The sequence below is a fragment of the Candoia aspera genome, chromosome 5 (genome assembly GCF_035149785.1).
Source record: "Candoia aspera isolate rCanAsp1 chromosome 5, rCanAsp1.hap2, whole genome shotgun sequence".
Classification (NCBI taxonomy): domain Eukaryota; kingdom Metazoa; phylum Chordata; class Lepidosauria; order Squamata; family Boidae; genus Candoia; species Candoia aspera.
In genome coordinates, this window is record NC_086157.1 from 90,318,017 (window position 1) to 90,342,062 (window position 24,046).

Consider the following 24,046-nt stretch of genomic DNA (forward strand, 5'->3'; position numbering starts at 1 on the left):
GAAGAACAATGAAACACCACACCACCAAGGCACTGCTTGTGAACAAGAGAATTTCCTAATTTGACATGTCTGCAACTTTCTAACCAAAACACTATTTTCCAACAGCAGAGATTTTATTCAGACTAACTGTAAGCCTTATTGTTTTCCATCCCTTTGATTACCTTGTTCTCCTCACTTATACTACACACATATACAAATCCAAATATACACATTACATGAGTTACATGTAGTAGACCTTAAACAACATGGTCTCTTTTCCATGAAAGATTTAAAATAAAAACAAGTATACCATACCATAATTTGTTTACAGAAAGACAGAGGATGAAGTTAATCCCTTTAGTCCAAAGAACCATTCTATTTTCATGTTGCTGGGTAGCACAATAGAGCCAATTATACAGAACTTAGACTACTCATTTTCAAAATGCTGTAAGTCAAGGTAGTTTCAAATCGCTCCAGACAAATGTTTTAGGGGTTGCATGCCAGAGTGGGTACAGCCATAGACCAAAATTAACAGAGCTAATCTAAAGCAGAGAAATGTTTTGGGCCTAGAATCACACTCGCGCACCCTCTGTTCACACATACACTCTTCACACATTTAATCTCTCCAAATTCTCCTCCCTCCTCAAAAAGCAGAGCAATTGGGTTTTAAGATATCCTTTGCTAGAGTCGATAAAGTCTGCTTTAGAGCTTAAATGCTGCACAGGAGGGGACAACTCTTTACAGAGATCAATCAAAGCCTTGGAGAGCAGTGAACCCTTCAAAGATGCAGCAAAAGTCTGCAGGCAGTCTTTAAACACTGTGATATATCTTTCAGTGAGCATTTTCCCCTTTTCCTGGCCTAGAAAGAAGAGTCTGAACTTGGGGAAAAATCTTAAAAGGGAACTTCCACAGGCTGCATTCAGCTCACAGTTCTTTATCACTTCTTTTAGGTGAAACAAGTGATAATAATCAACATGGTAGAGTCAAAATATAGATTTTAGACAGACAGCAAGGGAGGAATTAAGACGCTGGATAATGGATCATGGCTGAGAAGAAGAATAGTTTCATGAGTGGAAAGTGCATCCCAGAACAATCCTGGTGCAAGCTAAAAGAAATCTCAGGAATAATCATCCCATTAAACAGATTCAATTATCCAGATGGGTTTTCTGTACATGGATTAGTGCAGAGATTTGCTCAATTAGCAAAATGTCTTTGGCAAGCCTTTATAAAAGGAAGACCAACAAATATTGTGAACAAAGATGAAGTACAATATAACAAGCCCCTTCCTTAGACCTCATTAAGTCAGGGGTTGAAAGAATGTGACAAAAACTCCCATTAATCTCACCGGCTTTTATCAAACATTGTAATGGCAGTTTTAATCATCCTTCCCCTAAACAGTATCCTTAAGATGTGCTAGCCTTCAACATCCATAATTCCTTATACCTAGGAGGATAATTAAAAGACAGCCAATATTGTGCAATGGTTAGAGTATCAGGAGCTCCAGGTTAAATCTCTCTTCAGAAAAGAAGCCCACTCTTTGTATTCTTATGCTAGCAAAGATTTCTCAAGATAAAGTATATTTAACATCATACCTAATGTGCAGACATTTCTTAAAAGGACAAATAGCATCAGCTGGAGTTGGGGGGGCATCAGTGATAATGCTCATTATGGCTGCTTTCCTTCTAAAGCAAATGCCAGTCATGGAAGCAGCATTTTCCATCTCATCAGGCTCCTCACTCCAGCTGATCCTATTAGCATTTTTAAAAAGCTGGCCAAACTAAAGCATGAGTATCCAGTATTGTTGCATGGGATGAAATGGGTGGAGGAGGGGAATGCTTGGTTATCATATTCAGCTTCCTAAAAGAAGGGTTAGAGGAAATGCTATTAATCAACAGTGTACCATCATTTTACAGCAGACCAGACAAATAAAATAGAACAAGGCGTAATCAAACATGAAACATATCACAGCCAACAATATTATGTCAGCAAAAATAAATAGCAAACGCAAGCGAGGATTGTTTCAGATTACTTCAAAGAACATTCCAATGAAATGCTTATCTGAGCTGCACTACCTTAAATCTGCTGCCTAGTGGCAGAAATTTATGTCCCATTTCTATACAGCAATGAGTGAAGACAAGAACCTTAAAGTGCATAGCAAGCACTTTAATGTGAATACAAGATCTGGTGTCATAGCAAGCCTACCTCTAATACAGTGGATTATTACAGATGCAAGGTGTGGATGCTCCAGGAACTTCAAAACTCTACCTACCTACCACAACAGAACTTAACAATGCCTTGGCAAGGGGCATATCAGCCAGGAGTTCTATTTTCTAGACAACAATTCTACTTACAGCTGGAGCTGCTGCAACTCAAGCTGATCCACAGGATTTAAGCTTATCTCTAGTAGAACCATCACTTCAAAACATTAAGTGGAAAAGGAGGGGGAAACATCAGAAAAGAACTTCACAATTCAACTTGATGAATGTTGTGGGTTTGTGCTTTTTTTTTTTTAAAAAAAAGTCTGCTTTGTGTTTTTCATCACATCAATGGTTTGGCCCAAACAATCTCTTCTTCCAGCTCCAACTTCACCCACCTACCCAAAAAGCAGAAGCAGATAAATTCTTTCTTATCTTGACATGCCAAAGTGTTACTGAAGAAATTATCTCTGGGCAACACAATCCTTTGTAAAGCTAATAGCTGGAGTGCTAGATAAAACTCAGAAGGGATTCCATCCACAGGATAGCCTTTTAAGGGAGGTACAACTACTTTTTATGTCCCCTTGGGATCCAGATTTAGAAAAGAAGTGAAACTTCCACCACAAAAAAGTAGATGGACTGAGCAGGAGACACAATTATGGTTTGGAGCAGTTCAATAATCTATTGCAAAGTTGCATCTGACAAATGGGCATGGTTATAACAAGCACACAAGCAGAGTTGGGATTTTGCAGTTCCTTTCCTAATTTGGAAGGGATGTATCTGAGACTTTTCTTTGTTTTTTAAACTGTACAAAGCCTATTTTCAGAGTTACAATACCATTTTCATGTCCTGTCGCAAATTACTGTGGAACTACAGCACCAATTTTCAGCAATTATTTTATTAAATTTTGAGAAAAGCTTGAAAAAAGGGGCTTGGTCCTTCTCCAGCCATGGCCTGTTTGACCAGATCACCAGATTTTAAACCACAGTTTCTCCTTCTGGTCTCTTGAAACAAACTATAATTTTAAAAAAGCCATTGTTCCTGGTTCAGATTAAATAAAATATTTAATTGTATTTAGTTAAAAACTGAAAGGTAAGTTTTTCCATCTCTTTGCATCTGGATAGGAAAAGAAATATGTTTCATGAACATGACATTAAGTGTATATTTAATATTATATGTACAGTGACCATACATCCTTTATTTCAGAAAGCTGTCCTTTAGATTTATTTATTTTCCAAAAACTAACTTTTGTCCTTTTGGTCATTTAACTTATACCATACAAATGGTACCACTTAATGCACAGTCTTTCACATTCTTGTGAAAAATATGGATATTAAATTGTCTTTTTAAAATAAATTTACATATACTGCTTGGTTTTAGATATTTTATTAAAATATGCATTTTTAAAATGTTTTTCTTGATTTTGCTCTTGAATTTTCCTTCGTAAAGCAAAGTTATAAACATAAACAATTAATGTTTTTCTCTTTATGAACCTCTTTCAGATTTGCTCCTTTTTCAGGTTTGTCCTTTACTTTTTCCAAGAAAATATGGTCAGTATAATTATATGTGAATACCTCACCAGTTTTTAGGGCCATGAAAATGGGAAAACAGGAGAACAAGGAGATGCTCAGATTCACCTCCATCATTAAAATTTGAACATATGCTTTTCCCCCATAGCTGGATTTGTCCAGAGCATTCCTATGTGTACATCTGCTATACATTGCCATTAACATTCTCAGTATTGCCTTTAGGATGAAGCAAAATAGTAGATGCATTCATCATACCTAAGTAGATTAGGTGCCCACACTAAAGCCAGGTTCCTGGTGTGCATGTTGGTCATGCTGCTGAAGGATGCCAGAAGTGCCAGGTGCTTGCTTAAGTATTCCAAGGTCCTGAAATAAAGTAGTCAAGACAAACCAAGAACAAATATGACTTGCAATGTGCCCTATATAGAGCTATGTAGAAGAGGTACAACTGGTATAACATGCAATAGTACAATGCTAAGGCCCATACTAAAATCTTCACTGATTGTCAATTGTTTGTCAGGTATATTTTAAGGTGACAGCACCTGACTGACAATGAAAACTAAGCTGGATTGGGACTGGATGCGCAATCTTTTGTAGCCAAGGGTTATACTGACCTTTTTTTTAATATACTGTATAATTTTATTGAAAATTTTAAACACAAGAATAAGACTAATGAAACTAAAATAGAGCAAAAAAGGAAAGGAGAAAAGGAAGATATGAAAGAAAAAACTAAAGGTGCAAAAAGAAAAGGAATAGCAGAAAAAGAGAAAACAAAGAAAAAAGGTATAAAGTTAAGTCGCTTCCAATCTTCTTTAAAGCAGTTATAAGTACAGTTATAAATTGACCTCTCTCTCTAAAGTTACACAGTGACTCTCTTCTTTCTATAATCTATCCTACCTAATCATCAAAACCATAAATCGTAAGTTCATTTTTTTTCTTTTTTACTGTATGCATGTGGGAGGACGGGCTGTACCCTGATAGGTAGATATTGTCTTGGTTATACTGGCATTTGAGTAGCTTGCTAGGATCCATGTCCTATCCAAAAAGTGGAAGAGGCCAAAACAAAGATGTTTGAGGACAGAAACTATATTTCATTATTATTCATTAAAAACTAAATTAATAAATTGCAGTTACATGAAATTAAATGCAGCTAATGCGATCACTCCCTATAGTCATATCTCCCACCTTCTGTCACATTAAAAATTACAAATTTAACAGCCATTCTCAGTGGGTCTGGGGACTGCAGCAAAGTCTGAGCCGGGAGTCCTTGGTGCTCTCTGAGCCTTGTTGTTGTCTTGCAGACGTTTCATTGCCAGGCTAGGCAACATCTTCAGTGCAAAGCGGGAGAGGGCCTTGCTCTCGGTTTATATACTGTGGCTTGTCCTGCTTGTGTTGGAGGGGGTGTTGTTCTCTCCTTGGGAGTTCTTTGATTGGGACAATAGAAAAGCCAAAAGACCAGTACACCTCTCACCAGCAATCTACATCCAGATAAGCGAAAAACAATACTAGGATTAACACCAGATGAATAATCAAACAGCACAATAAACCCTAATCAAGGAACTATTAACTCAGTCAATCAACCAAGCAGCAAACAACAGCCCAATCAAGGAACTCCCAAGGAGAGAACAACACCCCTACCAACACAAACAGGGCAAGCCATGGTATATAAACTGAGAGCAAGGCCCACTCCCTCTTTGCACTGAAGATGTTGCCGAGTCTGGCAATGAAACGTCTGCAAGAAAACAACCAGGCTCAGAGAGCACCAAGGACTCCACAGTTCAACCCTGAGCTACAAATATTCGCTTTGAAAGTCTGAGCCATAATGACCTCAACTTCCTCATTCTGGACTACAACTTCAGCTACCAGTGCACTGGAAACTTCTTCCCACTTTTTCCGCCCTTTTGAAATCTTTGTTTTCTTCTTCTTACTCTCATTTACCTCTTATTGGGAGGCACTGGGACCCCACAAACCCACAGCATTTCTCCCACTGAACATCTGAAACCGAATGGAGGGAAGACACAAAATACATCTATCCTGAGCTATGCAAAACCTCATCTGAATTATCTAGAAGCCACATGCGATTGAGGCTTATACAGCAGAGACTCGAAACAATGTGTTTTAAGATTGAAAATATTTTAATTGACAATAAAAGAATTCCTGGAATTTGAAAATGATGTGATGGAGACCTGAATGAAAAGACACCAGTAAGAGATGCGTAACCATGAAACAAAAGGTAAGCCCTTCCTACATGGAAGAACATTGCTGGGAAAAAGATGATGTGAGTAGGTGGGGAACAGAGAAGGTTAGTCCTGATTGGCTAAACCAACAGTTTCCCTAATGCAAGGTTCTGTTTCTTTCATTAATACATTACAAATGTAACTAAAATATATTGAGAAAACAGAGCATATTTTGCATAAGCAATGTTGTTGAGCCACTACTTCATTAACAGTGGAGTGTTCAGTCATTTAATTAATTAAAAGCAGAGAGAGAGGAAAATATTCAGCAACCTCAACATTAGGGATGTTACCTGCTGGCAACCCACAATAACTACGAAGATTTCTCCTTTACCTATAATGTGATGGTGGAAGTTCCTGGATAACATTTTGAATCTGGGCCAATTGCTCTTTCTCAGGGAAGCACGAGACTGCTTCCTGCAAAAAGACCAACAAAAAGGAATCAAAAAGTTGTAGGCTGACAAAATATTCAAGGACGAATTAGTTGACAACCATTTCTTGATGGCAAAAACAGTGTTGACCACAATATCATTACCAAGCGAGTGCACAAATAAACAAACATGGAAATAACAATGCCTGCAGATACCAAAGAAAACCAGGAGCAGCTTTCCATCAAGCTGGGGCAGCAAAATAATTGTATTACTTATTATAGGATAATGAAATAAAAAAAACACAATGTGATGGTGATCATTAGCTTACAAGGGGATTAAGCAATTGCATAAAAAATAGATCTGCCAAGTGCTATTCGTCATGAGTGCTATACAAAGAAGTTTTTGGTTCAGCGGTGTTACAGTATACCAATTATTATTTCAGGGAAGAATATTTCTGCCTTGCATTGCTCATGGTCTTATTCCAAATGCCAAAGCTGTAAGAATGGGGCCACTGCATCAATCAGTTTTCTCCAAACTGGCACTCTCCAGATGACTATTGAACAAATGCTGTCTGGAAAGTATTTTTTAAAAAATACTGGCTGTAGTAGGACAAACAGGAAACAGCTTTACCATAGGTTTATTTGTCCATCTGGCTATCTAACTAACAATGTGAATTGGCTCTCCGAGGACTGAAGGAAGAGTCCTTCTTCCTATTGCCTGGATATGTCAAGGACTGGAAATGAATCTTCTACATGTACAACATGTGTTCTTCAAGAACTGAACAGAAATGGCATCTTTGGGCTCCAATGAGGAATCTGCTCCCATCAAAAATATAACCATTTCAAACTTAGATTTCTCCACCTCTGCTCATGATCTCTGTTCACAGGAGATAATTACTACTTCTCCCTGCAGGTGCCATTTGCATTTAAAAGGAGGTGCAAGTTTGGTTTAGAGTTGTTCTTTGAGGCAGGCTTCCTGATAGAAGAAAATGCATATTCAAACTAATGAGTCATACAGACTCCTGAAGGCATGCAATTTTGCCACTTATTTCCACTGCCTGTGATTAGAGGTCAATCATATCCAACTCAGAGCCGCTTGGGAATAATCTTCCCCCATTCAGCTGTAGGCAAATATTTTGGGGTTACTCATTAATTTCTCCTACCAAATTAGCACCTCAGTTACAAGACAGCAGTACAAAATTTTACTTACACCAAATCAGATCAATGATTCACCAAGACCCATACTAATAAAAATAGAGAAAGACGATGGCTGCTTAACTGAAACTCCCTCAAAATCCTTCTAATTAGGAATAGGCTGCCCAGAAGCTGACTGTTGAATCTACCATTAACAATGCCCTCACCCTGTGTCCATTTCATTTTTAAATTCTATTAATAGAATTTAATAGAATTATTAAATTATTAAATATTAATAGAATTTTAAATTCTATTAAAAAGACAAGGAGAAAAGGGGAAGAAGGGGGAAAAATCACCACCAAAAAGAAATGTGTTATTTTATGAGCACTGCAGAAAGAAAAAACATTGGCATTCCTATTACCTGTATTTTCAATGGAATCTAATACAGTGTGTTGGGACATGGGGGAACACAAGGCTATGCTGCATTAACTATTAACTATCATAATTAAGTGTAGAGGTTGTATGGTTTGCATGGCATTAGGCTGTAAATACATACAGTAATGAGCACCTTAGGAATATAAGTATAAAATCTGACAAGAGCCAGTATATTCTCCTTCCACCTAAGGACCATGAAATTTATTATTTAAAGCATCAAAGCATTCATACTGTTCTCACAGGAGCACAAATAGTTAGGTCCATACTATTTGATCCCATTTTATAGGCAGAATAAAAGGAGATGAATAGCAATTCAGCTAAGACCAGTTATAATGTGGGGACTGATTGTGCCAGATACGAAAAATAGGTAGATAAGGCTGAAGCAACCTTTTTTTAAATGAAAGGCTACTGCATTGGTGGAAAATGCTGAACCTTTGTTTCTAGCCTCTGCACTGTGCCTATGTATTTATTTACTTTTGAAAACAGTACTTTATGAGGATGAGAAACTAATCTTGAGAAATCTTAAAACTTGATTGACATTTATGCCATGTACCCCTCTAGGTAATTAAACAATGATATCTGGTCCCTAGAAATACAGCAGGCTTACCTAGGGGACAGCATTATGGATGAATAGAATGGAATTTAATGGGGAGAAATGTAAAGATATGCATCTGATAAGAAAAATGAAATAGATGGGGAGACCTGGTTCAGCAGTAATACAGATGAAAAGGATCTGGATGTCCTTGTTGACTACAAGTTAAAAATGAGCAAATAGTATAATACAGCTGCTTAAAAAGCAAATTCTTTCTTGAGATGGATTAACATACCCAGAGAGTCCAGATCATGGGAAGTAATTGCTCTACTCTACCCTCTCCTGATCAAATGTTATTGAGGCTCCTTTGTCCAGTTCTGGGCATCATCATTTAAAAAGAACAATGATAAATTGGAGCAAGTTCAGAGGCAGGCCACCAAGATGGCAAGGGGTCTGGAAACCAAGCCCTACTAGTAATAGTAAAAAGTCTGGGATATGTTTAGTCTGCAGACAAGGGAGCTATAATAGCAGTCTTTGAACATCTGAAGGCACAACCAGATGATTCAGCCCTTTGCCCCTCCATGAGTAATAGACTAATCCCCCAAAAGATAAAGAAATCAAACTTTAAATGAAAGGATCTGTATAAAGTATAAAGGCTTCCATTGATCTTAAGTATTAAAATGCATACATTCAATAATGAAGAGGTAAGTTCTACAGCTGGAGTATCTGTTCAATTTTGTTTGGACTAGCTACTTCTTGGAAATTCCAAACTTCCAGAGATAATGGAAAGATGGAAAGCCCCATCCTTTTCTAGTCTCAGAACACAGCTTTCCTCTGCCCCTAGTTTCAAAAATGATCATTTTCCTTTTTTCAGTAGAAGGAGGGAAGTGACCTTGTACATAACTGACATCCATGTCTCACTTGAGGGAAAATGGATTGGGAATACAGTCTGCAGGAAAACCTGTATTCTGTTTAAATTCTGCCCTTGGCATAGGAACAACTTTTACAATAGACATGTTCAATTGACTTTTTTTAAAAATCAGTTTTCATCATCATCACCATCAGATATCCTTTATTATATTTCAATTTGCTATTATTTCTTGATTAAGTTCACCTTTACTTTCCCAGAAACATAAACAAGTTCCACTTTTTATTTTAATTGATTGTTTGAAATAATTCTACCATTTATGTGTAAGATGATGGTACAATGTAAGTCAGGATTTATGCACCTCACCAGCTGAAGACCAGTAGGTTAAAAGAGCATTGAGCAAGATGTCCATGAACAAAAATATCTGAAAAGGACTTTTGACTCAGATTGCTTGCTGTATGTTCTATGTACTGGGAAATAACGTAATACATATATATAAACAAAATAGATCTGTTTAAATTTTTAAATAGGATCAAATCACATTCTAATATGAACTGACCTCACTCAAATTTCTCAAACTAGAATGAGAACCAGAAAATAATTATTGTGCTCCAAACAGTGTGATATATTTCTCCAATTAAAAACTATGTACAAAAATTCAGGTATTAGAAAATTGTGAACTATGAAAATGCATGTGTGCGTGTGTGTGTGTGTGTGTATACACAAACACACATACACATATACTGTATGTATACATACATACATCCAAAAGCCATGTAAAAAAAGTATGTGGATACTTAATTAGTATGCAATTAACTTTTGTTTGAAAAAAATGAAATGTTAAAGAAAGGGAACCAGTCAAATTAGTTCAAGCCTACAATTAGGTCCTTCACCTTAACAGAAAATCACTTTTATGATGCTTCAATCATTAATAAGATATGCTCATGCAGCAGTAGGTCAAAATCTGTGCTGTCTCATGATCCAAGCCCCACTCCTTTTGTATGTATATCAACATCACACACATGTAAAAAGGATGGGGGTTGGACGACAATTCAACATTCACCATCTTGCAGATTTTGCTTCCCTACATGAGGATGCCCATTTATTCATGGCCTTCCAAGCCAAGAGACTCCTTTCTTCCAGGTGGGCCCATGTGAGGCAGCTGACAATCCAATGGAACTACCTGTTTTCCTAGATAGCACCTACCCTGGTTTTATATGGGTCACGAAAAGTAATCAGCACAAACTGGAATACCACTCAGTTTGGCACTCTTGCAAAGAAGCAACAATTCTACTTCAAACATTAAAAAAAAATTCAACTCATTATATACGTTTAGCCTTAGAATGCACCCCCACCCTTGGGAAAAAGAGAAGGTAGGGCAAGGATGAAGAATGAGGTAAAAAGACCCTAAAACTACAGTATATATGTTTAATTTACATTTAATATCTTTATTTCCATGTATTTAATACTTTTCTCTTTCCATCATAATAAAAATTACTATATGGCAAACACTAGGTAACCCTGGGCTACATTATTCCTATTTTGTGTCTTTTGGGGTAAGAAATTACAAATGCATTTAAGCTAGATTCAAGTTAAAGCCTAGGAGGAGGCATAGGATGAAACTCAGAAATTTTGAGGAGACCCAGGAATTTTATTTTTCTTGTCATGCATACACAAAAAATGGAATGTATTGAAAACTGCAATAACGCCTTCATCCACAATGAAAATAAGGCGAAAAACATCTTACCGTGAATTTCTTGTAAAGTTCATATGTGAGGAGAGGATTGGGTAGTTCCCTGAAGTATAACTTGCAGAGTGATCCAACACAGTGAATATCTTGTAGGTAAACTTCCCTAGTCAGGTCTGGGCATTGATCTGAGCCAAACTCTTGCCTGCAACAACAAAGAGGAGGACATAATGGGATTAATGAACAGAACGAGATGGAAACAAAATTCGCATCTTCATTTTACAAAAGAAAAAAAAAGTATTCAGATTGGGTGACAAAGATCTGATAATATAATACTGTACCTCAGCCATGGAAAACCTGTTCGGCACTAAGGATCACCATGGAAACCTATCATAACCTTGAGAGTTATATGGATTCTGCATATTCTAGTTGCAGATACTGTAATTAGTATGGTTTAAATGCCATTTACACAAAGACAATCTATTTATAAGCCACAGTTGAGCTAGTGGCCATAATTTTGAAACTGTCTAAGGGCAGATTCACAGAAAGCTACAGTACACATACATACATACAGGGAAATAAGCCTTTCCACTTTCATGCCTCACCACCACTGTGTAAAAAAGTGCTTGAAGAGGAATGAAAGGGGAAATATATGTATGCAAGTCAGCACCATTCATATATAAATCCATTGTCTCCAATTGACAAATTGTATAACTGGACCTTAACCTGTAAGGTATGTGCATAAGCTTTGTTTTACTTTAGCTTCTTTATGTGGAGAAAGGATCAGGAATCCATAGCTTGGCACCAACAAATCAATAATTAAAAAAAAGTTGAAAAATAATTACATGTGCTTTCAAAAAATAGGATTTGGGGAATAAAGTAGATTTTGAACACCTGAATATAATCAAGACTTCATTTGCAAACAGTGACAATCCTTATGTTTGAATATAATATCAACATGGCATATGGCTTGCAGGACCATTTCTCCCTATTTGTAATAACTGAGAGGATTGGCACACTCCAGGTCCCATTAAATTAAGCAATGTCATTTTAGGGGACCCAGGAGGCATGTCTTCTCTGGGCTGTGCCTGTCCTCTGGAACATCATTGCTCCTGAGGTCCTTATGGCCTCAGCCCCACTGACCTTTAAGACAGCATTAAAAGCCTGGCTCCAATAAGCAATGGGTTAAGTATGATCCCACTGTACTTTATATGGAGATAGTTGCTTCCTGGTGCTGTTGTTTGTTATTAGTATTTTGTATTTTACTCTTTTATTGTTTTCAGTCCTCATAAGCTGTCCCAGTATCATTGGTGAATTGGATAGCCTTAGAAATTGATTAAATAAATAAACTAAACTGGATTAAAATGTCCATGTACAGTTTAAATCACTTAGCTCTTATTGAAAACTCCCATACAATGTCCCTCAAGGTGGCTTTTTTAATTTGTTTTTTCATTACCTTTCATAGCCTACTGCTATATTTTTGAGTAAAAATCTAGGTTCAATCCATATATTTACAGATTTTTGTTATACAAAACACCCCCTTCATGAAAAATGAAGTGCACAAGAGGCTTAACATTGATTCATCTGTGTCACCTCAGTTTCTGAATGTTGGATGTCACACCAGAAAGCCGGTAGATTCCGTCCACAATTCCATGAGTCTCTATGAACTCTGCGCAGCTCTTCAGTACTAGGGGAACTACCAGAAGGAAAGAAGGAATTAAACATCATTATTAATATTTGTTATTGATCATTAGTGATGATGAATGAAAAATACGCAATTATGATGCAACTATTAATCAAAATGATTGCTAGATGAAAAACAGAGTACACTCCCCTTTTTCCAACCATATATATGGTTTGAATTTTTCTCAGCCTTTTCCTGAAATATAGTGTTTTCCATTTCTGTAGGACAGTGTTTCTAAAATTTGGCAACTTTAAGAGGTGTGGACTTCAACTCCCAGAATTCCCCAGCCAGTCATGACCACACTTTTTAAAGTTGACAAGATTGAGAAACATTGCTATAGGATCTCATGGAGATCAAAGTTTTTTTTTAAATGGTATTGATGTTTTTCATTTTGTTTTTAATTGTTACTTCTGCCTGCCTGCTTATCATACAGAAGCAAAATTAGAGGGATGCCACATTCTTTACTGTTCAGCAGCTTGTAGCTATAGTTACAGCAAAAATTAGGATAGTTAAAATAACTTCAATGAATCCATTTCTCATTCTTATGTTAATAAACTTATACATTTCATTTCTATACAATATACCAATCTGTCATGTTCACTGGTTCAATGTAGTTTATACATCGTAACGTTTCACATGCCATGGCGCTGACACACGTTTCTGTTTGGGAGGAAGCTGCTGTGAGACCTTGTACCAAGCTCTGTATGTGAAATCAGTACAATGGAATGTGTTTGGGTTATTCTTTCTGTTCAAGGCCTTTTCCTGCAGACCATCAGAAACCGTTAGGAGCACCTGGGATTGTGAACTTGGGAAGATTCTACGGGGGGAGGGATTTCATTTGCACCGAGGGTTTTTAGTTTGAATTTGGCGCGCTTTCATCATTCTCAGCTTTCTCTGTGATCCTGCATACTATTCTTTAATAAATCAGATATCTTTGAATTCCTACTCATGGGTCTGATGGTGTTTTAGAATAGGCAACCATTACACAGTCACACTTTCATAAACAAACCAAGTTATACGTAACACATTAAATAACAAACTGACTACATATTTGTAAAGGATGCTAAAAATAAGCAGTGCTTGTATCATAATTTCTCACCATATTTTCCTATTTTTCTTTTTAAAAAAAAGTTCGCAAGAAAGAATTGCTTCAAGATTTCTGAAAGGTTTTAATTCTAATTATCTCACACTGAGGATAATAGGGTTTTTTGTTTTTGTTTTTCTTTATTCTTAAAGAGCAAGATAGTCTGTAGTCATGTTTTACAGTAGAGGTCTCTAGCACTCACTCCATTCTCTTCAGCCTTGTTTCTATTTTATGGCTTCAGTGTATGAGGGGTGATAATATGGTGAAATAGGTATCTAATTATTTAACCGATGCTTGAAATGAACAAATTGTCTTACAGGAAAAACTCAGATCTAGCTTAAGTGCAATATATACTTCATCGGATAAATATGCATTACTTAAATTAATGTGTTATTACATTAAAATTGTACCGATTAATACAATTATGCAAGTTGCTGTAAATTAGTTTTCCAGAAAATGTATCATACTTATAGATGCATTGATGTTTTGAATTCATAGATGAATTCTCACATTAGCAAAGATATTTACATTCATTTCCAGATTGCTCTGTCATTTTGCTCCTACTACAAAAACCAGAAAAAATAAATTATTGAAATTTGAAAACTTTTAGCAACATCAGGAGATTTTGGCCTTGCATGCACATAATGTTATTCTATGATTTGTCTAATCAAGATAATATTCGCATAATATACTTGCTAGTTTGGTACAAATAACTAAGCCATAGTTTAACCATAGTTTCTGAATAAACCACAACTAGCTGCATTTGTATAATACACTATTCCATAACCCAAGGTTTTTAAACCACAATGGCTGTGTTCATACAATATGTTACAAACAAGAAAACCACATTTTAAATTAGTGTCATGTGCATACCCAGATATTAAGCTATGAACTATATTTTAAACACTGTAATTGTCATAGCATGCTCAGCTAACGCCAAACAAGCTGCCCTCTGGAGTAATATTCATGTGAACCCACTCTGCATCTTGCAGTACAGACCTACTATTATCATAGAGGGTTTATGTGTACACCCTCATAGATAGCTTCTCACAAAGAAGGTCCATGCTGATATGCAGACCTGAAAATATACTTTATGACATGATAATGTATGAAAAGGTTTTGTACCCACACAGCTTCTTCTCCCATGTGGTTTGTAAGATGTGGCTAAAAATGTTTAATTTTCCACATCTTCAACATGCTAAATGAACCATAACTCATATGTAAAACCTCTGGACATTCAGAGACCTTGATTTGTTAGTAAATAGTAATTCATAGGCATCTATGCAGGGAAACAAGGGGCACAACATAAAACCTGGGACTTAATGAATTTCTGGCATATGTCATTATGGAAGTACATAAGGGTGGGATTTGTGTCATGGCATCACCATGCACATTTCATTATTTTGACATACTGTAATTTTAGTTTGCTGTGGACTCCTGTCTAGCAACTTGAGATAAGATCTGATATTCCTATTTCTGGCTTGAATGAACAAATGGTGGTAGCTTAACTTTGGAGAAGATAAGACAGTTGCAGATGAAGAGTTTAGAAATCTTGTAAAACATGTTCCATACAATGACAGGATATGTCTGCTCTCCATAAAACAGTCATCTGATAATGTGGCTCTCAAGAAAGCAAAATATTTCAAATTTTGCAAGTTGCAAGTCATCATTCTTAGGAACTCTTTAATGGTGAACAGCTTTACATAAATTTTATGTATCTTATTCTTATGAATAAGAATTACATCTCATAGTTGAAATTGTCTTCTTGTATGCAGAATATGCAAATGCAAGAAGAGGGAAAGACATGTAAAAATTGTCTAGGTTTTCCATGAGGAAATAAAATCTGCAGAAAAATCCTATTCTGTTTACTCTTGTCCTTATGTCTAATTTCTTCCAATCTGGCCAGAGATACCTTTGTTATTCTGGTTCAAGCACCAGTTCACTTGGCTTTTGTCTTCCCCATCTCTTACTTCAGTTACTTGATTGGTAATGAAATTTGGCATTCAACCCTATATTTCCCATACCACTGTATCCAACTCCTCCCCAGTTTTATGCACATTATTTCCTGCTGTTCTCCCTCCTGAACATTTCCACACTGAAAACAGCCTGCTTCATATGACTAAAGTGTGGGTTTTGTGACGTCAAGAAACATCCACCAGAGACTCATTTCACTTGTGACCAAAAATTATAAGTCTTGACCTCAAGTTCCAAGGATTAAAGGGCTATGCATCAATTTCCTGCAGAGCTAAACTCCTCAATGAATTCACTGTATGAATGCAGAGGACAAAAATGTTCTTTTTCAGTAAAGCCAAAATCCAGAAGTAGTTTAGCTCTCTGACTTAGCACTAGCAGGAGCTGGGGTTAAGATGGCAATCAGAGCATACTAGGTACTGAGATAATTTTCTCCCAATTTGTCTGCAGCAGTTCTTACTGGAAAAGAATCACAACATTAATCTAATTCTCCATAAACAAAAAAAGAGAAACTCTTATATATGTTGAACTTTTGCAGTAATTTCCTTTGTTTCCAACAGTATGTATGAAGTACTGAAACTCCTGAAGAATGAACTAGTTTTTCATTCTTCAAGAAGCAGCAGACAGGATTAAGAAAGAAGGAAAGTTGTTATGTGTGAGGAAAAGAGGAGCATGTTTGGATGTCCCAATCTACTTACGTCTATAATTGAAACCATACTGGAGGCTTAGAAGTTGGAAGAGGGAGTTGGTGTCACACAATTTTTGCTACTTTTGCCAGGAAGGGAAAAGGTCCTCATTTTACAACTACAATGGAAACCAGATGAGGAATAAAGAGGGAATGTATGCCCGCAACGTCAGTTGGGTGAAAAAACAACTTGCAGTGAAAATATTAAGACAATAAACCTTTTTTTTAACTAGGGGAAAAAAAACCTTTAAAGTGATAGCATATCAAGGAAACATTATCCAAGTGTATATATCTAGAAAAAAGCTTTATTTTATGAAGAGTTATCTTGGTCACTTTCTACTCTGGTCATTGTTTTGGAGATTTTATATGACCTGCCTTCAAATTTTCCAAGCATTGGGGTCCTCACATTATCTGCCCCACATAGTTAAGCATTATCTTCATTACTGGTGCTTCCAGTGGGCAGCCTAGTTTTATTTCATCTAATACTGAATGATTTGTTCTTCTAGTGGGCCAAGATAGTCTCAGCTTTCACAGCCATATGTTACAAGCAGGAAAGCTGTGACCTTCAAAGCATGCACCTTTATTGTGAGCACCATGTTCTGCACCTAATTCATCTAATGTCATTTCTTGCCTTGACTAAATGTGGAAAGCATTCAAAAGAGTGGGTTCTCATACACAGGAGTATAAACAAAATGAGAAGCATTAAAACAGCTGCATCTTTTAAAAAGTTCAGAAGAAGATGCTACAGAAACATGTTCAGCCACTTCACTTTGCTTTATTTTCAGGAAAGAGCTGAACATGGAAGCCAAAAAGATTTCCTTTGAAATACCTTCCAGAATGCTGCAGTCCCAGAGTCAGGGTCAGGCTAAAATTTCCTCAATAGGGAAATGGCCTGCTCACAGACTCCACAGGACCATAGTGTCCTTAAAAAGAAGATGAGCTTCATGGCTGTATCAGTTATACTGCAGACAGCCAGAGATAAGTCTGCTCAACTGCCAAACAGAGGTATGGAACTGATCCTGGAGTAGCACAAATACCTTATGTTTTAGTGTCCCTTGTTAGGCAACGTTTTGTTTTCCTTTTGGGAGATGGGGTTGTCTTTTCTTAAGTAACAGCAGTTTCCTGCAGGAAATGCGTTTTATTTTTCATTAGAAGCATTAACAAAAAAAACTGCTTAACAAGTGACAACTATGCTTTCTTTGCTCTAAACTTGATCACAATTCTCCTAATAAAAGTTCACTGTAAATGTTATGATGCTGTTAACTTTATTGTTAATTATTTTATAATGATTCCCACCACTGATGGTGCATTTTTCATAGCAGCTTTACACTGGGTCACCACCTGTATCAAACCATCAACCACAACTCCAAGAACTCTTTCTTATCAGGTGCCAATAATTCAGAACCTATCAGTATATTTTTTGGATCAACAGATGTTTTTTTTGTCCATCATTTTATTCCTGCTTAAGTACAAGTGCCATTTTAAGAAATCTTACAAGTCTCCCTTTTTTTCTAACAGCACTAATTGTGGATCCTTATGGACCAGCTGTCACTATTAAAAAGTGAACTTGTCCCTTTTTCCCTTTATACAGACCCTCCATGATCAGAAGATAAAACTTGTCAACATAGTACAGTGTGAGCGGATGTCTGCCCTACACTGTGTATTTAGATAAACACTTTCAACCTCCATAGCTATCAATTCAACACTTTTCATCAGCACTGCATTTAGTTTATAGAGGGGAAAAAACAGTATGGTCCTACACTCCTGCACCAATGTTTACATTTGACTACCGGAAGTCTGAGACACCTGCATTTGAACAGGAAGATAGCAAACCAACATCAAACGGGTTCAAAAATGAATTGCCCTTTTTAAGCTTCCATGATCCTTTCTACTTTGGCTGCCCTAAGTTTCTCTTTGAACTTTGAACAGACACCCTGGCTCTGCTAGGATCCTGTCTATGTAATGGAGGCTACAGCTGCAATCATCCTATTTTCTCACTTTGCCACAACATCAGATGGTTCAGCAATTTGTTCCAATGATGTATAATGATTTGCAAAGCCAACTAAAAGCTCAAGTCTATTTCAGCTATATGAAGCAACAGACAAAGTCAAGTATACGAGCATATATATATATATATATAAGTATATAACCTCAGAGTGGAGCTAAAGTCCCAGGAGTTTAGTCTCTGAAAAAGTCTGCAGGAAAAGGATAAATGGAGGTAACTAACAAATGCAGTCTGGAGGGAAGTTGACACTTTGAGAGCGAGAGTGAACTCACTAAGGGAGAAACTGAACTGATCTCCATTATTGGGGGAAACTAGGAACTGCAGGGGGGGAGGGAAGTCTATAAGTTAGTAGGAAAAACACCAAAATGCCACCACTGTAATTAGGGTGAACCAGAAACAGAAGCTGAGAAGCAGCATCACAAAGAAAAAATAACAATAGCTTCATTTATGAAAAAACCAAATCTGGGCAGAACTTCAACCTGTCAAACGGTTCTGAAAAATAATGGGTGATTTCATTCACTCATCCTCCATTTTTTTGTCATCATTTGTCTATTTAAATCACAATAACTGGGAGACGAATGTTGAAGTAAATCCAGTAAAATGCATTGCATATAATAAAACATCAAGTGATAATGAATATTCTTTTGGAGGCTCAGCTGTAAGTGCCAATCATCAAATGACAAAAATAGTTAAATACCCATCATTGCTTAAATGTTTCAAAAAGAAATTCACACCATCAAATAAGGGAATATCAAGTATGTATCTATGACTCAGTCCTTACTCTGTACTTAACTACTCTTATTTTTAGGATGGTCTTTTAAATACTTAATCTAACTCTTCCAGTATGAGGAAACTGAAATAAAATACTGAGCCCTCAGGGAAATAGGAGTGTTAAATTGTTTTTGTAAAAAGAGAAATAAACACAGGAATCAGTGTTTATTGTAAACAAAAAGTAAAACGATATAAAAAGGTATAGAATGAAATACAGTCCTTCTAGTTTGCTCTCCCCTTTTAAAACTTGCTTCTTCTGCCTTGTATCTGATTGTTCATCAAGATGCAATTTCATCCAGGACATCTCACACCAATTCAGATAATTTAGATGCTTCCTGAACCAGAGAAACTGTTGGTGATAAAGTTCCATATTCTTTTGCTTACAAACCTTCCAATACCAATTTAATTATGAAATTAGTCCTAAATATTATTTTACTGCACATACTTAACATGAGACCAATTTAATTTAGCTTCTCTTAAACTTGCCAGACACCTTTTATTTCAAGGATTGTTTCTTATATGAAAAGATTTGCTTATAATATACTGCTTCTCTGACTGTACAGTATATACATAACACTTCTCTCTTCTTCTACCCAAAGTTGATATGTTGCAGCTGCTCATGCAGAAGTAGCCAAAATGAGGTTTACAAAATAAGACCTGCTGCAAGTGTCATATGCAGTTGTTTAAACGAATCTTCCATCAAGCACATCAAATGAAATATTTTCTTTGAGCTTATTTCAATGTTTTCATTAGTTTGATTTCCTATGTTTTATATGAATTCCAAAATTTTTCCATTGTATTTCAGGTTGACCATATCAGTTCACATATGTGAACAATAATTCACATATTGACCCACATATTGACTATGTGAATTATTGTTGAATTAAATCATTTTATTATTTTCTGTTACACATTGCAATGGGATCCCATCCAGACAAAAGCCTGGTAAATATGAAATTTTAAATTATAAATACAAAAATAACATGAAAAGGTCATGTTTTTAGTTTTCCCAGTCTCAGAATTCTGTGGGCATATTCCACTTTTCCCAAGTGGAGAAACAACCATGAGAAAACAAAGGAAAAAACATGGAAAATCCTACATGCAGTCTTAAAGATATTTATAAAGGAATTCTCCATACCTCAGTGCAATTCAGTTTTGAATGTACATGTTTATGACTTTATCGCACATGGGCTTGGATAAAACACTTTGGTTTAACATGCTTTATCCAAACTAGATTGCCTTGTGGTATATCTCAGATACAGTTGGCTCAGAATTCCCAAGTTATGGACAGACCATAAGAGGTTTCTCCAGTTCTTCCCTCCAACTCAGTCTCCTTTAATTCAGAGTTGGGTAAGGATTGAGAGATGGTGGAGTGGGGATGAAGGCTGTAATTCAGCTTTCCAACTTTCTCTGGAGGATCACAGGAGGCCAAACCATTTATGTGCAGGGTGTGAAGAGGAACATAAGGTTTCTGGGAGACAAAATGCTCCTATTGTTACCGTTAAGCATTCCCTCAAACTGAAAAATCAGTTTATGGACTGTTTGCTGGGGGTTAACCACCCATTCCTATTCCCAGCCTTAAAATCTGTTTAGAAAGCCAAATCCTGGTTCAAAATGGAAAAACAGCAATTTTAGGCCTTTTGGAGATATGAAGGATGGTATTTGGAAAACCCCTCTGCACCACTGAAATTCAGACATTGCAGCACCAAATTTCTGCAGTGCAATCTCAGAGTGCAAGGGGGCCTCAAATGGGGTGCTAGGAATCATGAGTGGGTTGCCAGACTTATTGATTTTGTTCTTTAATCTTCCTTTACCATAGTAAATTGTCTCCTTGTAATAAATGATACTGCCAAAAAGCTTTGGAGAAAGTTCATTCCACGGTTTCTTGCATGAGACTGGGGATTGTGATGTTCTCACTGAACCCTCACCTCTGCATCTCCAACTCACATTTACCTACAAGTTTCTATTGCCTTACACCTAACAATCTAACCTAATCTTAGAAAGTCTGGAAGTGGTTCTTGAAACAATTTTTCAGTCTTTAGCTCCCATAAAAATAGAAAGATGAATTAAAACAGCAAAAAATAGAGTCTTGCACTTTTGAGGAAAGCTATATTACTTATTTCCAACACAATTTTAACATTTAAATATATCAGTTTAGATATATTTGCACTAATGCTTTAGGTCAGGGGTCCCGAAACTCTTCAACTCATTGATTCCCACATGAAGTTTCAGATTGTTCATCAACCCCCAAATATTTATTATATGAAAATAATTTAATAAACACTACTTTAATAGTACTGTGAATAATAACAATAACAATAAGAACAGTAATGGATAGTCCTATTGACCCTTGTGGGTTGATATTGGCCACTTTGGGGAACCCTGCTTTAGGTAGTATAATTTGAGAATTTTCTTCGACTTCTAACAGCAAAAAGTCAGGTGTCTGACATATACACTGTAAATTCAGCTTTCCCTGACTGAAATCCCTAGTTTTTCCCTGCCACTATTTTACTCTGTAATTTGTTCTCTGTTTTGTTTTCCATTTGGCAAATCAGAGGCTCAAACCTAGTTTAAGGGGGGGGGAAGTATTTTTTGCTCCACTATCTCTGGTCCATGTCATTCCAGGTAGCGTTTATCATTTCCTCTCTTCTACACACACCAGCACATATTCCCTTCCTGCATACTAGCTCTAAATTACCGGCCAAATTGATTCACAGGGCTTTCCTCTTGAGAGACACAGTAGCTGAACAGCACAGAACTTCCTGTTGATGTCAGGCCTCACTTCCTCTTAAAGCAATGGAACTTCCTTTTAGCATATCTAACCTTTTCCATGAAAACCACTTTTCTACACAGATGGCAAACAGAAGCAGCAGCAGCAAAATAAGAAAAATGATTATTGTAATGATGATGACGACGATGGGGATGGGGATGGCAGGGCAAGATATATTTCCTTTGTTTTTTATTGCACATAGTAAGTTTCACTTGGAATCAATTTTCCTCCTACTAAAGGAAGAAAAAAAAAGTTAGTACATCTATTAAAAACTCACTTCTGTTTTGAATTAATTACCTTAATTCAAATGTTATTATTTTAGCATGTTACTAGATTTATATGTTTTAATTTGTAAAAGGAAGGTTTTGGAGTGATTGGATTGAGGCTATCAATTCTGTCCAAGTATGGACAGTTGTTCAAAAAGCAATGTAAATATTGTTATACATTAGTGTTTGATTTGCAGTTAGTATTCATATTCCTGTTGCAAAGCTGCAACATAATAGGGATTCGTTTTCTTTAGCTTAAGCAATGATTTTCAGTCAGAAAGGTGTATTTCTATTTCTAGCATGTTATATGTTCATGCCAAAATATTGTTGCTAGTATGCAGTGCCAATCATTATACAATGCTATGATATAAGTGATGTTTTATAGCTGGCTATCAAGTATTTGTGTGAGGGAACAAGATGAAGAAATGACCCTCATTCAAAGCAGGTCATAGAAACAGAATGGTTTATTGGGGAAAATTTCAGCCTATTGAGCTTATGGAGAACAACAACTTTGAAGAATGCACAATATGTGATTCTCACAACAAAAACGGTGCCCCAAATAAATATGGATTTTATGTGAACTGGGTGAAGCAATGGGATTCCAGCAGAAAAATAGGCATAGGTACTGTATACCAGGAGGTATAGTATAAATGCCAATCTGGGAGTGGCCAAGCCTTGTTGGGCTGGTCAAGCCTTGTCTGAAGTTATACAAGTGTCTGGGTCTATAGACCTGTGGACATATCACATAGAACAAGGCACTGTTCCTGATAGGCATCCTGCCTTAATTCTTCTGGAACTCAACCCTGTTTCAAGCTAGACTTTGATTTCCTAAGTAGATATAACTGTATGAATGTGTCAGTGAGTAGAGATTTTAGTTTAGAAAGGGAACAACAGTGATTGCAAACCTGAATCTGTTTCCATATGTTCTAAGTCTCTGGTTTAAACAAGAATAAGAAGTACAATAGCACTAAAAGTGTCATAAAGATTCTCTTTACAGCTCTGAGTGTGACAGTTCTGGCAGCCTTAAATGAAAGCAGGTCAGAAACTACCGTCTCAAATATGTTATAAGATCCTGAGCAGGGCGGAACTAGAATGAGGGTATAAATCTGAATAGTGATGCTGCTAGTCAATATTTTAGAAGTCCTCTGCATTTATTCAGCATACAAATTTAAGAAATGTGGTCAGGCATGAAGTTTGCCCCTCTGCAAATTTTCAAAAATTGAGCATTATTGTGTGCAAGAAGCTTGTGTGTTCTCTTAAATGCACTTCTATCAGATCAAGCCCCTGATAAGTTCTCCATCAAATGAAGTAAGCATGTTCAAGTGAATATGGTTGCAACCCTTTTGGTAAGTTCAACACTCACCCTGTAAAGTTCTGCAGAGGCATCTGTATGTTCAAGAGCACTAGAAGTTGAGTTTTTGTGTATGTCTTCACCCTACCGAACTTTAACCACAAAGAGCTCAAATACCCATTAAAGCTTAAACTCTCTGAAGAAAAACTAGAGTCTAATTCTAGTTCTATATCAGGTAGTGCTTCATATAGCATGCCTGGAAAATCCAAAGTATGCATATATATGTATGTGTGTGTTTGTGTGTGGATATATATATATACACACACACAAACACACACATACATGTTTAATATCCAAATTTCATTAGCATAAAGAGGTGCCTGAAAACAATTGGCATAACACAACATGCTCAAGCAGGTAAGCCTAAACATGAGGTCCAAATGACTAATGGTCTATCTCAGACTGAGGGAAATGAAAGTATGCAATTACTGACAATAGAACTACTACTCATTTTCTGAACCATAATGGACAACCAAATCAATCATACAGTTCAAACTAA

General features: G+C 36.5%; 1 protein-coding gene across 1 annotated transcript in view; it reads right to left on the reverse strand.

Annotated features, from left to right (window-relative positions):
• The window catches only part of ARHGAP31 (Rho GTPase activating protein 31), a 91,645-nt gene that overhangs the window by 18,011 nt on the left and 49,588 nt on the right, over positions 1-24,046 (reverse strand). Inside the window, exons 2-5 of the mRNA XM_063305683.1 lie at positions 12,554-12,656; positions 11,021-11,165; positions 6,269-6,351; positions 3,959-4,066 (exon numbers count right to left, since the gene is read on the reverse strand). Of these exons, the coding sequence (XP_063161753.1) occupies positions 3,959-4,066; positions 6,269-6,351; positions 11,021-11,165; positions 12,554-12,656 (439 nt within the window). The remainder of the gene's footprint in view (positions 1-3,958; positions 4,067-6,268; positions 6,352-11,020; positions 11,166-12,553; positions 12,657-24,046) is intronic.